Source organism: Rhinatrema bivittatum, chromosome 19, assembly GCF_901001135.1.
Source record: "Rhinatrema bivittatum chromosome 19, aRhiBiv1.1, whole genome shotgun sequence".
Taxonomy (NCBI): domain Eukaryota; kingdom Metazoa; phylum Chordata; class Amphibia; order Gymnophiona; family Rhinatrematidae; genus Rhinatrema; species Rhinatrema bivittatum.
The window spans coordinates 32,250,734-32,265,459 of record NC_042633.1 but is presented as its reverse complement, the minus strand read 5'-3'; the positions used below and the strand labels follow the sequence as shown (position 1 = coordinate 32,265,459).

General features: G+C 49.6%; 1 protein-coding gene across 3 annotated transcripts; it reads left to right on the top strand.

The window, feature by feature from the left end:
- The first annotated feature begins 413 nt into the window (after nt 1-413).
- On the top strand, nt 414-14,499 carry LOC115080967 (serine-rich adhesin for platelets-like). Of its 3 annotated transcripts, XM_029585457.1 has the most exons (9): nt 414-1,210; nt 3,446-3,505; nt 4,107-4,199; nt 6,633-6,887; nt 7,193-9,616; nt 9,870-9,968; nt 11,346-11,402; nt 12,168-12,224; nt 13,145-14,499. In XM_029585457.1, exons 1-8 carry the CDS (start codon nt 1,138-1,140, stop codon nt 12,191-12,193), a joined length of 3,087 nt encoding a protein of 1,028 aa, XP_029441317.1. In that variant the 5' UTR covers nt 414-1,137; the 3' UTR covers nt 12,194-12,224; nt 13,145-14,499. The 3 variants fall into 3 exon arrangements, with proteins under 3 accessions (XP_029441317.1, XP_029441318.1, XP_029441316.1); XM_029585458.1 differs by lacking the exon at nt 414-1,210 and having other exon boundaries at nt 3,309-3,505; nt 6,633-6,788; XM_029585456.1 differs by lacking the exon at nt 414-1,210 and having other exon boundaries at nt 3,309-3,505.
- The last annotated feature ends 227 nt before the right edge of the window (nt 14,500-14,726 follow it).

Sequence of the window (14,726 nt, the reverse complement as noted above, 5' to 3'; positions counted from 1 at the left end):
TCTTTTTATATTTATCGTTGATATCTACGGCTTTATGCAGTAGCACTCGCTATTTCCATGGTATCTGGTGGAATGTGTATTTACGTTGTCTGTTTTGATTGCATTCATCAACGTTTTGTTCTCTGTGCTGGGCTTTGACAAAGCATTAAAAATATATAAATAAACAAAAGTGACTAAAGCCTTCTGCTCATCCTTCGATCAAGGTGTGAAGGAGACCTGCCTTCTGCCCAGCATCTGATCCTCCGGGCCGTGTAAAGGAGACCTGCTCATGTTGTGTGTGTGTGCGCTGTGTAAAGGAGACCTGCTCATGTTGTGTGTGTGTGCGCTGTGTAAAGGAGACCTGCTCATGCCGTGTGTGTGCACTGTGTGAAGGAGACCTGCTCATGTCGTGTGTGTGTGCGCTGTGTGAAGGAGACCTGCTCATGTTGTGTGTGTGGCTGTGTGAAGGAGACCTGCCTTCTGCCCAGCATCTGATCCTGTGGGCCGTGTAAAGGAGACCTGCTCATGTCGTGTGTGTGTCTGTGTGAAGGAGACCTGCCTTCTGCCCAGCATCTGATCCTGTGGGCCGTGTAAAGGAGACCTGCTCATGTCGTGTGTGTGCACTGTGTGAAGGAGACCTGCTCATGTCGTGTGTGTGTGCGCTGTGTGAAGGAGACCTGCTCTCTGCTCAGCCGGTGCACTGTGTGAAGGAGACCTGCCTCTCTGCCCTGGCTGTGATCCTCTGCACTGCATATGATGCAATGAATGGAAGGGCTGAAAATGCCACGGGCTTTCTCTGGTGATGACGTCACCCATGAATCAGTCCTTCACCCGCTGCTCACAGTCACCCGCTGCCATCTCTCCTCCTCCTCATGTGGAGAAACCTGGCACTGAGCACAGGGACCAAAAACCATAATAATGCCAGATTTCCAAAGAACAATTAGCCCTGACACGTCTCGACCGCACCTCCCTCCACCTCCAGGGACCGGACCTGGGTACCCTCTATTTTGGGCACAGCAGGTGTGGCCAGATGTCAGAAACCCAGCCAGATTATAAAACCCTGGTCTGAGGCACTGAGAGAAGAGGTTCGGCCCACGGACAGGCAAAGGTTGTACGGACACACGGACCGCGACAGAGAGAGAAAGTCAACCTCTCAGAATGGGCAGTGAAAAAGTCTTTCTTGGCTCGTCGTACTGTCTCCTCATCCTCCTCCTTGGCGGACACCAGTCCGGTAAGTCCTGGGGTTTTTTTGTGGTGATTTTTATGGGGGGTTTTATTCGATGCTGTGTGAAAACCACAGAACAGGGAGAGCAGAGGTAGAGCAGCAGTGCAAGCTTTACACTCACACACACACACAGAGCCCAACCACAGGGTAGGTTCAGCACAGGTAGTGGCAGTGCATCACACACACACACACACACAGAACAAATAAAAAATGGGCAGCAACAGTGCAGAATTAACACACACACACACACACCGCTCCACCACACAACAGATACAGCATGGACAACAGCAGTGCAAGCTTCACGTGCATTGCATACACACACACACACACACACACACACAGCGCCCCCTCACTACAGAAAAAGTACAACACAGGCAGCATCAGTGCAAACCAGACACTCACACACACAAAGCCCCACCACAGAACAAATACAGCACCGGCAGCAGCAGCAGTGAAGCAGAGACATCTCCGAACGAGTGCACGTGGCATAACAACTTGTTCCTTCCCAGCACGGCCAGGTATCCCAACCTCACCCTCCAAAATCTTCCCGTGGAGCGGTAAAGCCCATCTTCAGGGCCCATAAAATGTCTAGAGGACCCTCCATGATGAGATGGGACGGCCTTCCTCCGATTATTGAGCGGATCGAAAGCCTAAGAAGCTTTTAATTTCCCCTGTATAAAAGGTGCCACCACGCGCAGGTTTGACCAAAACTCCTGGCCTTATCTACTCTAAGGGCGCTCAAGTGCTGAATAATCAGAGTTCAGGGGATGCCCGGGCCAGAATTCCACATTCAGCAAAATAAACCTTAAGGGATCTGAACGCCAGTTAAACCTTTCATCAATCCCCTCCTCGCAGGGCCGTCTCTCGTAAGCTTTCCGCAGAGCTCACATCTCTCCATACTCCTGAACCCCCGACATTTCCCTCTGCCCCATTGTGCACGCCCGTCCCAGCAAGCAGGGGATCTCACTCGCAGAGTCCTCTTCTTCCTTTTAAACACCTGCTCGCCGTGTCGGACTCACTGGGCCTTCTCGCTCCCAACCCCAGCATCTTTACCCAAGACCTCCACGGTCCCGCCGACCTCCATCCCTTCCAGCAGCGGGGTAGGACTCCCGGCCCCACCTCCGGCCTTTTCCTCAGGTTGCGGGATCGCCTCGGATCCTCGGACCCATCCTCATTCTGCATCCCTGGCCTCGGCTCCTTCTCCCGACCCTGCAGGGGGGCCCTCTCCCTTATTGGAGGGTGGTTCCCAGGCCTCACCGGCTGGCGAGCTGGCTGCTAGTGCAGGCTCCCCCGAGTCCCGGAGGTCCCTTCTCGTCCCAAAACACCAACCTAGAAACTCCCGCCAGACCACAGCCGGTTCTTCCACCTCGCCGGGACCGGTGACCGCAATCAGCCCCCACCAAACCCCTCTCACAAAACGAATATCACCATGATCGACCTTGCTCAGCGCCACATCCAGCGGCCACCTCGGTATTATTACAGATTGCAACGGGACCTGACAATCCCAGGCTTCCCTCCACCCAGAACACCTCGTGCGACTAAACTGGGGCGGGACCCAAACTTTAGGGGGAGGGAAGCGCCTTCGGCCTCCATATTTCTTTTTTTTTTGAGTCGTAACTGTCATTTCATTTCATTTATTAATCGCCCGTCACAAATAGATCTAGGCGATTTACAATAAAACATACATAAAATAATCTGAAAACATAGAATACAACAGCAGTCATACAATTAACAACAAAAATAAATGACAAAGCACAAAACAGAACGCATTTGCCAGAGGAAGTTCACATTGTTTTCACCAATAACAATTATCCATCTTCAGTCTAAAGCATACCAAAGCAGAGAGCTTTTTAATTGACGCCTGGATTTTTTTGCCATTATCTTGTGTGCGTAACTCATATGGAAGGGAATTCCATGAGGCAGGAACAGCTATAGATAAAGATGCTTCACGAGTTGAGGAAAGACAAGCAGAGGGAGGGTATACGTCAAGCAGACCAAGTCGTGAAGATCTCAACCCACGAGTAGGTTTACAGATTCTTAGCAAAGTGCTGGTCCAAGGGGGAGAGTCAGGAAAACTGTCATAGCAATCTTGTACCATATCCGCTCAGAGACAGATAACCGTTTTAAATTAGAAAGAATTGGTGTAATAAGCTCAAATCGCTTTAATGTTACAAACAAGTCTAGCAGCTGAATTAATTAGTAACTGCAAAGGTTGTAATATAATCTCATCGCCTCCGACAGGTGCCTCAGGAGTGAAAGGAAGACCCTGCTACGATGCGCAGAGAACACCGCAGAGCCCGGGTACGCTGCGTCTCGCCGCGGTGACCTCCCTGGAGGCCCGGGTCACTGACCGTGACCAGGGAGCGGGCTGACCACCCTGGGACCAGTCCTGCCACGGCGGCTGGGAACGGCTGGGCCACGGGGGTGGGACAATACTGTGACCGCAGCAGTGATGGATTTTTTTTGGGGGGGGGGCACTGTTCCTGCTGTCACCCCCCCCCTTCCTGTGCACATGACAGGAGGGGAGGAGCTGGATTAAGGAGCAGAGCGGCTGGACTTTGCTGCCTGCTCTGGCCTCACCCCCTCCTCTCCTATTCCCTGTGTGCTGCCTGGGGCAGGGGGTAATCTGGAAGAGGAAGCAGAGGACCGTTCTCTGCAGAGTGAGATTCAGAGCAGCTGGGAAGCCATAAATCTTCAGTCAGCCAGATGTTTGCCGCCGTAGGCCTCAGCCCTAATGTGGTGATTGGCAGATGCAGGTTTAATGCTGGTCAGCCATGCTTCATCTCTAGACACTGGGATTACCAGCTTTGGCAAGGTACCTGGGGGTCGAACTTTCCTGGGGTTGTAATCCTGGAAGAAATGCCTCTCCTCTGATAGTTATTCTCCTCGCCTTCTCTCACAGGATCATCTGGAATCAAGGGTGACCCTCATCTTCCGCCCTGCGACTCTCTCCAGGACTCCAAACGCCTCCCACAAGCCTCCTCCGGAAACTCTGGTGCGTTCCCTCAGCAGTTTTCATACGTGTGAAGCCCAAGGGACTAGAGAGGGATGAAAGGCCTGCAGCGTGTGCCCCCTTCCCCCCCACCACTGCCTCTCCTGTATACAAGCTGCACCATAATACTTTGTATTTAAGGACAAAATGCCCCTCGCTGTCCCCCGTACACGAGTCACACCCTATCACTTTATATTAAGGACAAAATGCCCCTCGCTGGCCCCCCGTACACGAGTTACACCCCATCACTTTATATTAAAGACAAAATGCCCCTCGCTGGCCCCCCGTACACGAGTTACACCCCATCACTTTATATTAAGGATAAAACTCCCCCTCCCCTCACTGTCCCTCAAACACAGGTTACACCCTATCACTTTAAATTAAGGATAAAACTCCCCCTCCCCTCACTGTCCCTCATACACGAGTTACACCCTATCCCTTTATATTAAGGATAAAACTCCCCCTCCCCTCACTGTCCCTCATACACGAGTCACACCCTATCACTTTATATTAAGGATAAAACTCCCCCTCCCCTCACTGTCCCTCATACACGAGTCACACCCTATCACTTTATATTAAGGATAAAACTCCCCCTCCCCTCGCTGTCCCTCATACACGAGTCACACCCTATCCCTTTATATTAAGGATAAAACTCCCCCTCCCCTCGCTGTCCCTCATACACGAGTCACACCCTATCCCTTTATATTAAGGATAAAACTCCCCCTCCCCTCGCTGTCCCTCATACACGAGTCACACCCTATCACTTTATATTAAGGATAAAACTCCCCCTCCCCTCGCTGTCCCTCATACACGAGTCACACCCTATCACTTTATATTAAGGATAAAACTCCCCCTCCCCTCGCTGTCCCTCATACACGAGTCACACCCCATCACTTTATATTAAGGATAAAACTCCCCCTCCCCTCGCTGTCCCTCATACACGAGTCACACCCCATCACTTTATATTAAGGATAAAACTCCCCCTCCCCTTGCTGTCCCTCATACACGAGTCACACCCTATCACTTTATATTAAGGATAAAGCATCCCCTCCCCTCACTGTCCCTCATACACGAGTCACACCCTATCACTTTATATTAAGGATAAAACTCCCCTTCCCCTCGCTGTCCCTCATACACGAGTCACACCCTATCTCTTATATTAAGGATAAAACTCCCCCTCCCCTCACTGTCCCTCATACACGAGTCACACCCTATCACTTTATATTAAGGATAAAACTCCCCCTCCCCTCACTGTCCCTCATACACGAGTTACACCCTATCCCTTTATATTAAGGATAAAACTCCCCCTCCCCTCACTGTCCCTCATACACGAGTCACACCCTATCACTTTATATTAAGGATAAAACTCCCCCTCCCCTCATTGTCCCTCATACACGAGTCACACCCTATCACTTTATATTAAGGATAAAGCATCCCTCCCCTCACTGTCCCTCATACACGAGTCACACCCTATCACTTTATATTAAGTATAAAACTCCCCCTCCCCTCACTGTCCCTCATACACGAGTCACACCCTATCACTTAATATTAAGGATAAAACTCCCCCTCCCCTCACTGTCCCTCATACACGAGTCACACCCTATCTCTTTATATTAAGGATAAAACTCCCCCCTCCCCTCGCTGTCCCTCATACACGAGTCACACCCTATCACTTTATATTAAGGATAAAACTCCCCCTCCCCTCACTGTCCCTCATACACGAGTCACACCCTATCACTTTATTTTAAGGATAAAACTCCCCCTCCCCTCGCTGTCCCTCATACACGAGTCACACCCTATCTCTTTATATTAAGGATAAAACTCCTCCTCCCCTCACTGTCCCTCATACACGAGTTATGGCCCCTGTACATGAGTTATGCCGCCTCACTTATTTATTTGGAACTTTTATATACCGACATTCATGTGCAAAATTACAAATCACATCGGTTTACAGTGAAACGATAAAAGCTAACGAATGCATTACATCAAACAAGGGATATATGTAACTGGGATCAAGGTTACAAATAAATACTAAGCTCTTCAAGATAGCAAGAAACTAGAAATGCACAGTATCACATATCCAGGATACATAACAGGGGATCAAAGCTAACTATGATAAAAAAAAAGGGGTCTAGAAGGAACAAAACAAATGAAATTAATACTTAATACTGAGGATAGCACTAGATTAGGGAGGATTTCTAAGGCCTAATCTATACGCGACCTCTCTGCCTTATCAGAGAGCAATGGGACCCTCGACACTAAGCCAGTATGTGTGTGTGTGTGTGTGCGTGTGTCTGTGAGACTGTGAGCATGCAAACCCAAAAAGGGAGGAAATCAGCCCTTTCCTGGGGTGCCATTTTATCTAACGACTGCCCTGGGGCAGAGAGGGAGAGTTTATTACAATGCCGATGCATATTATTTTCCCATTCCTTACAGGCTCCGGGACGGCCTCGCCTGCGGTGACCTCCTCTGGTTCCTCCCTTCTTTCTTCACTTGCTAGTAGCAGTGTAACTCCTCAGAACAATGGTAACACATCTGGAAGCACACGTCAGCCGGGTAACAGCAGCACATCTGGAAGCACACTTCAGCAGGGTAATAACAGCAGCATGTCTGGAAATTCAACTCACAGTTCTGGCTCCACATCTGGAACTGTCTCACAGCTGGCCTCCAATAGGACATCTGCTGATGCAAGTAAGAGCCATCAGATGGCAGCAGATACTTGTGGGGACAAGGCTTGGCCAGATGTTTACAGTCCTATTTTTATAACAAACCTCCCCAAAAGCAGAAATCGATTCCCTTTTGGGAACACTGAGTCTTTGGGAACTTAGTAGCTTTCATCCTATAGACACAGAATGGGAAAAAAGCTTTAGTAAATCAAGCCTTGCATGTAATATTGAAAGTTAGAGTTGGTCTTTCTCTTATCAGGCTAAGATGTTTCCTTCAAGGTAGAACACCTGTCTGAAAGGCTGTTGATGTGTCTCTTCCCTTTCCTGCAGGCTTAACCACCACTCCTGTTGCCTCGACCTTTCCTGACCAGTGGGAAGCCGCAGGCAATACATCGGCAGACACTGACAACTCCACGGAAATTTTAATTCTTGTGGTGGTTGAGAAAGAGAATGTTCCTTGTGCCACTGATGGCAGCTTTCCTGAGATGGACTGTGGCTCCAACTCTACATCTGGAGACGCATCTCAACAGGGTTCCACTAACACATCTGGAGATGCATCTCAACAGGACTCCACTAACACATCTGGAGATACATCTCAACAGAGCTCCAACGCCATATATGGAGACCAATCTCAGCAGGTCTCTGATTCCAAATCTGGAGACCAATCTCAGCAAGTCTCTTACTCCAAATCTGGAGACCAATCTCAGCAGGTCTCTTATTCCAAATCTGGAGACCAATCTCAGCAGGTCTCTGATTCCAAATCTGGAAACCAATCTCAGCAGGACTCTTATTCCAAATCTGGAGACCAATCTCAACAGGTCTCTTATTCCAAATCTGGAGACCAATCTCAGCAGGTCTCTGATTCCAAATCTGGAGACCAATCTCAGCAGGTCTCTTATTCCAAATCTGGAGACCAATCTCAGCAGGTCTCTTATTCCAATTCTGGAAACCAATCTCAGCAGGTCTCTTATTCCAAATCTGGAGACCATTCTCAGCAGGTCTCTTATTCCAAATCTGGAGACCAATCTCAGCAAGTGTCTGATTCCAAATCTGGAGACCAATCTCAGCAGGTCTCTGATTCCAAATCTGGAGACCAATCTCAGCAGGTCTCTTATTCCAAATCTGGAGACCAATCTCAGCAGGTCTCTTATTCCAATTCTGGAAACCAATCTCAGCAGGTCTCTTATTCCAAATCTGGAGACCAATCTCAGCAAGTGTCTGATTCCAAATCTGGAGACCAATCTCAGCAGGTCTCTTATTCCAAATCTGGAAACCAATCTCAGCAGGTCTCTTATTCCAAATCTGGAGACCAATCTCAGCAGGTCTCTTATTCCAAATCTGGAAACCAATCTCAGCAGGTCTCTTATTCCAAATCTGGAGACCAATCTCAGCAGGTCTCTTATTCCAAATCTGGAGACCAATCTCAGCAGGTCTCTTATTCCAATTCTGGAAACCAATCTCAGCAGGTCTCTTATTCCAAATCTGGAGACCAATCTCAGCAAGTGTCTGATTCCAAATCTGGAGACCAATCTCAGCAGGTCTCTTATTCCAAATCTGGAGACCAATCTCAGCAGGTCTCTTATTCCAAATCTGGAAACCAATCTCAGCAGGTCTCTTATTCCAAATCTGGAGACCAATCTCAGCAAGTGTCTGATTCCAAATCTGGAGACCAATCTCAGCAGGTCTCCGATTCCAAATCTGGAAACCAATCTCAGCAGGTCTCTTATTCCAAATCTGGAAACCAATCTCAGCAGGTCTCTTATTCCAAATCTGGAGACCAATCTCAGCAAGTGTCTGATTCCAAATCTGGAGACCAATCTCAGCAAGTGTCTGATTCCAAATCTGGAGACCAATCTCAGCAGGTCTCTTATTCCAAATCTGGAAACCAATCTCAGCAGGTCTCTTATTCCAAATCTGGAGACCAATCTCAGCAAGTGTCTGATTCCAAATCTGGAGACCAATCTCAGCAAGTGTCTGATTCCAAATCTGGAGACCAATCTCAGCAGGTCTCTTATTCCAAATCTGGAGACCAATCTCAGCAAGTGTCTGATTCCAAATCTGGAGACCAATCTCAGCAGGTCTCTTATTCCAAATCTGGAGACCAATCTCAGCAAGTGTCTGATTCCAAATCTGGAGACCAATCTCAGCAGGTCTCTTATTCCAAATCTGGAAACCAATCTCAGCAGGTCTCTTATTCCAAATCTGGAGACCAATCTCAGCAGGTCTCTTTTTCCAAATCTGGAGACCAATCTCAGCAAGTGTCTGATTCCAAATCTGGAGACCAATCTCAGCAGGTCTCTTATTCCAAATCTGGAGACCAATCTCAGCAAGTGTCTGATTCCAAATCTGGAGACCAATCTCAGCAGGTCTCTTATTCCAAATCTGGAAACCAATCTCAGCAGGTCTCTTTTTCCAAATCTGGAGACCAATCTCAGCAAGTCTATGATTCCAAATCTGGAGATGCATCTCAACAGAGCTCCACCGCCATATCTGGAAACCAATCTCAACAGGTCTCTGATTCCATATCTGGAAACCAATCTCAGCAAGACTATGATTCCAAATCTGGAGATGCATCTCAACAGAGCTCCACCGCCATATCTGGAAACCAATCTCAGCAGGTCTCCGATTCCAAATCTGGAGACCAATCTCAGCAAGTGTCTGATTCCAAATCTGGAGATGCGGCTCAACAGGGCTCCGCTGCCACATCTGGAGGCACATCTCAGCAGAGCTCCGGCTCAGCATTTGGAATCAAAGGTAAGGGCCAACAGGAGAAAAGAGAAAAGGGGAATCTGAGGGAGGCCAGCTTAGTTTCACAGATAAGGGTTTTAGTAAAGCATGGAAGTGATGCAGAAGGCCTCTTCTCGCTCATCCTGTGCACGGTTAAAATATGTTAGAGTGTTAGCGACTGGGACAACTTTCACATGCTCAAATGCTGCCGAGAGTCCCTAAGTCCTCTTTCAATATACTGTGCTAACCTGCCTGTAAATGTGACCTTGCCTCCCCACAGGCCCTGTAAAAACCCGACCCTCTGGGATCAAAGGCCTCCTGATTCCCCCACTCTGCCGCCACCGACCCAAGGGAACAGGGTCTTCCTCTTCCAACACAGGTGAGCACTGCGGGAGTCCTCTACTTTCCACAGATTGCAATGTGTGTGTGGGGGGTGTTAAAGGAGACCTGCAGCCCCATTTGCAGTAAACAAAGCAGGCAAATCAGATTTACTTAACAGACAATGAGGTCTTATTCAGAGGATAATATAATGCACTTTTGAAAAGCCAAAAGGAATAAGGAGAGAATTGAAGCTGTGCAAGCATCGCATGATAAGATCATTTATAAGTATAATGAGATTACCCAGCAGTTTCTTGAGGGCTATTCTGACTTATACTGATCAGAATCTAAATGCAATATTAAGCCCATTCTAGTATTTCTTAATACATTAAATCTGGAGTGAACAGAGAAGAAAATTCAAGAAGCTGTAAAAAATCGCCTGGACTGGATGGTTTCTCTTGGTGGGATTTTATCAAGCCTTACCGGCAAGCTGACTCCCAAACTTCTTAAACGACTTTTATCCAAATTTGATTTCCCAGAGGGCAGTGGGTACCTTTGCTCCTGCCTGAATGACAGTATTGCAGGAGCCAGGCAGAGATCCACTGCTGGTTCACCATTTGAATTTATTAAAATGTGTTATCCACTCAGCTCACATTGGCCCAAAGAGAAAAAGGAAGGGTGGGAGGATAATCCACATGGATCGGTTGGGATAGTATTTTTTTTTCCATTATTATTATTATTATTATTATAGGGTCGTTATCCTGCAGATAATATGCCGGGCTATCTTGTAATGTCCTGCACAAAGCTGAAGAGGTGCAGGCTCCAGCTGTAGATGCTGAAAGGGCTTTCGATCCAACGGATCGGGGGTATTCATTTAGGCTTTTAGATTGTTTTGTTTTGGGAGAGTCCTTTGAGCAAAGGATATGCACGCTCCATGGGGGCCTCTGGACCAAAACTATGAGTAAATAAGACTCAATCAGATTCCTTGGCTCTAGAGAGAGGTACTGGGCAGGGATGTCCGTTTATCCCCACTTTCATGCGGTGATAGGTTGCAATTCTGGAAGATACTTTCTGCCTCTGATAAGAAATTGGGACGTTACTTATACCTGGAAGGATAAGGTTTTCCTAGAGGCACACACTTGGTGTATGTTATGTTTGCTGGATATATGGGAAGCTGCTGCAACCGAAAAATTAAAATTTACAAAACTATCAGTAAATCTGGAAGCCTATAGATCTTTATTGTTCCAGGCGCTATCATTGCAACCTTTTTTTTCACCATTACATAAACGATATTGTACCATATGGTAGCGGTATTCTCCTGGATAAATTAAGGTTATGTTGACTAACTGGTAACTGTACCAAAACCATTCTTGTGACTTCAATAGAAATAGGCGAAAAAGGTCTGTGGCTATGACGTTTCACGGTCGTTTTCTTGCAGGCTCACTCTTCCCTCTTTGTGGGTACTCAGAAGATGCTCAGCAGGATTCAAACCCAGGTAGGCATAGCCGCGAGGGTAGGGTAGGGTAGGGTAGGGTAGGTGGGATCGCCCTCCCTTTGGGGCGAGGAGGGTGGATAGCAACACTTCCGGGTAAAGTACGGTTGACCAGAGGCCTCCCCAGCAGGAGGAGCATGGCTGGGCCACCAGTGGTCCCCGTTGCAATTTCACTTGGGTTGACCCTGGTCCTGACCTCGTGCTGTTCAGGAGCCTCCCCACTGGTGAGACTTCACCCATCCTTGGTTGAGTGCTGAGCCTCTCTGGTACCGGTAAGGCTGATCACTTTGAAGTCACTCCTTAACTCCACCCCCACAGCCACCACTGTTTAGGAGGTCAGTTTTCAGAAAGGGCTGATTTAGGTGCCTAAACCTTATGAACACTGACCCCAAGCGCCCTTGTGCCTACCTAATGAAGAGAAGCAGGGACAAGCTAGTCCATGCCTGAGGTTGCCCCCATCAAGCCTTCTGTAGTCCTCAAAGAACGCAGACTAAGTCACAGTTAGGGCTGGCTCAGGCCATCCGTGTTGACCCGCAAGGACCCGGGAACGCCCTGGCCTGCGGATTTCCCTGCCACCCTCCCCTTCCCTCTCTGCCCACCAGAAGCACGCAGCGAGATCGTCCCGACCGGATCCTCACAGGAGGTGACGTGATGGTAGTCCCGGTGGCCCTGCTGGGATGGGATGCGCCCCCTGGTCCTGCCCCGGCAACGTAACGATCTCTCTTCCTTACGAAAGGTTTACTAAACCAATTCATGTCTCTGCCTCAGGTTCAGGATCCTCCAAATCCAACTAAGACCACCGTGGCTGGGGCTTGAGCCGTACAGGTAGGTCAAAGCTGGTTCTGTCCTCGCTCTGGGCGGTCTGGCCACCAGTTCGTGGCAGCCTCTCCATTCATCCCCTCTGGGCGATGCCTCTATGTGTCCATGTCTCTCTTTGGGTACTGCTTGCTTGTGTTTGTATGTGTGTGTGTGTGTCTGTTGCATGACTGCCTTTGGCTGACGCCTACGTGCATCTCTGTGTCCATGTCTCTCTTTGGGCACTGCTTGCTTGTGTTTGTATGTATGTGTGTGTGTGTCTGTTGCATGACTGCCTTTGGCTGACGCCTACGTGCATCTCTGTGTTCATGTCTCTCTTTGGGTACTGCTTGCTTGTGTTTGTATGTATGTGTGTGTGTGTCTGTTGCATGACTGCCTTTGGCTGACGCCTACGTGCATCTCTGTGTCCATGTCTCTCTTTGGGCACTGCTTGCTTGTGTTTGTGTGTATGTATGTGTGTGTGTGTCTGTTGCATGACTGCCTTTGGCTGACGCCTACGTGCATCTCTGCTCTGCGACTTCCATCGGGTGATGTGCGTGTAGGTAGCTTTCCTCTGATTTCTTTTTTTGGGGGGATAGCGTGCTGCGTCTCTGTGTCTGCTTCTGTGGCTCCTGGAGTCTCCGTAATTCCTGGGAAGATGGACCCTTTGCTCTGGGAGGCTCAGTATAATCCCAGGGGGGGAGGGGGGGGGCTTTCATTCTGGGAAGGGGCTGCATCCCTGCCGCATATCTTTAGCGGGTGCCGGGGGGGGGGGGCATATTTGAGGGGCTTCTCCACTCCGCACAGACTTCTGCAATAACATTTATGTTCACGACTTGTGTACAAAACCTCTTGCCGGTTTCTTCGAGCACGGTCGAAGCAAGCGTGCTTGCGCCCTGTGATTTCCGGCCAGACTTTCTCAACTGCCCTCGACTTCTCTTTCGCTGCAGATTCTGGGCCTACCACCGTTTGCGTAGTGGAAGTGCTTGCAAGTATTCCCCCGAGGCTGGGACCCGAGACGGGCGACGGCCGCTCTCCCGCCAAGATGCCGAGGGCCCCTCCCCGTGGTGATCCGGGGGCAGGCCTCCGGCGCAAAACCTTCCGCCTCCGTGGTCACGTTTCCCCCCACCCTCTGCCCTCCTCGGGCACTTCCGGACTTCCGCTCGACAGAAGCCCTCCTCTCGGCGCTGGGATCCCGAGGGAGCTGTCTACGGCAACTGGAAAAAGAAGATCAACTCATGAGTCGATCCCCACGGCCGGCTCTGCCCCCGACGACGGCTGATGGCGTCCGAGAGCCAGCATCATCGCTGCCCTGAGCCACCCGCCACCCGGCGGTGCTGGTCCAGTGTCGGCAGCGTCTTGATGACGGGAGGATCACGGTCCAGTCGCTCTCTAACCGCTCCTGGTCGGCCGCTCCCCGATCACTGTCAGCGACCGACCAGGGTCACGGTGTAACCCTCGCTGTGGTCAGCCGTGGCCAGTAATGACTTTACACAAAGAGCTGGGTCGAGCTGGCAGATTTCAGGCCAAAGGTCCGAGAGGCCCCTTTCAAAATGGAACCGCCGGCTCTCGGAGGGGGGCCGAGGGAACAAGGCGCATTTGACGGAGCGCGAGGTTTAACCCTCGGCTGCGCCCACGTTTTTTTTTCGTGCGCAAACCTCGCTGCCGACGCAGAGAGTTTAGCGCACAAAAAAAAGAAAGGCGCGCTTAAGTTAGCGCCCCCTGCGTGCAGATCCCATGCTATCGAAGGCGTTAGCTATTACCCCCCCCCCTCCCCCAATGCAGAGAGGAGCCCTGGCCCTACCTTGTGTTTTCTTAGCGCTGGAAACTTAACTCCCAGCTCTAGGAGGGGTAAAGTTTCCAGGGCTCACGTTACGGCAGAAAATCATGTTTTGTGTGTACCCGGCACTTCCTGTAAGCACATTATTGGGGTTGCTTGTTTTTTTTTTGTAAGTCCCACTGCATCGGGGGTTAACAAAACCGTTAGGATGTGCACCATGACACCGTGTGCTGAATTTCATCGCGCAGTTTTGGCGCTCAGCTTACTGTATCAGCCCCAGCAGACTTTATTTAGCACAGGATCCAAATCCTGGCCCGACCTCAGCAGGATCTGAGGTTCATCGCGGTGATGGTTGATGAGATGTGTTGTTGTTTTTTTTGTTTTTTTACCCCTCATTTAGAAGAATCATTCCCTCTTTGAAGTGAGGTGACTGACAGCCTCCCATGGCACGGGCTGAGATACTCTGGCACCTCGCAGGCATGATCTCTATCCAGATGTGTACATATCCAGATGTAATAAACCCACTTGCCTCTAAACTCGATGTGCTGTCTCTCATTCTGCATCTCCTCTCGTGTGCTTAAGAAACTCAGCTCAGGCCTTGGCTGTGGCTTCTCCGCTCCGATACATTCGGTTCTCATCCCGGTTTTTGCATTCCATTGCTGTTGTGCATTATCTGAGCAGGGGGAAATAGAAAAAGAGGGTTATCAGCAGTAAGCTCTGAGCTGGGGGTCCCAGAGGCAGACACACACAGG

Excerpts from the sequence above, each read along its gene's own strand:
- LOC115080967 (XM_029585456.1), top strand. The coding sequence starts at position 3,370 with ATGTTACAAACAAGTCTAGCAGCTGAATTAATTAGTAACTGCAAAGGT. Across the intron at positions 9,617-9,869 it reads CTCAGCATTTGGAATCAAAG|GCCCTGTAAAAACCCGACCC; the intron begins GTAAGGGCCAAC and ends GCCTCCCCACAG. Across the intron at positions 11,403-12,167 it reads TCAGCAGGATTCAAACCCAG|GTTCAGGATCCTCCAAATCC; the intron begins GTAGGCATAGCC and ends TCTCTGCCTCAG.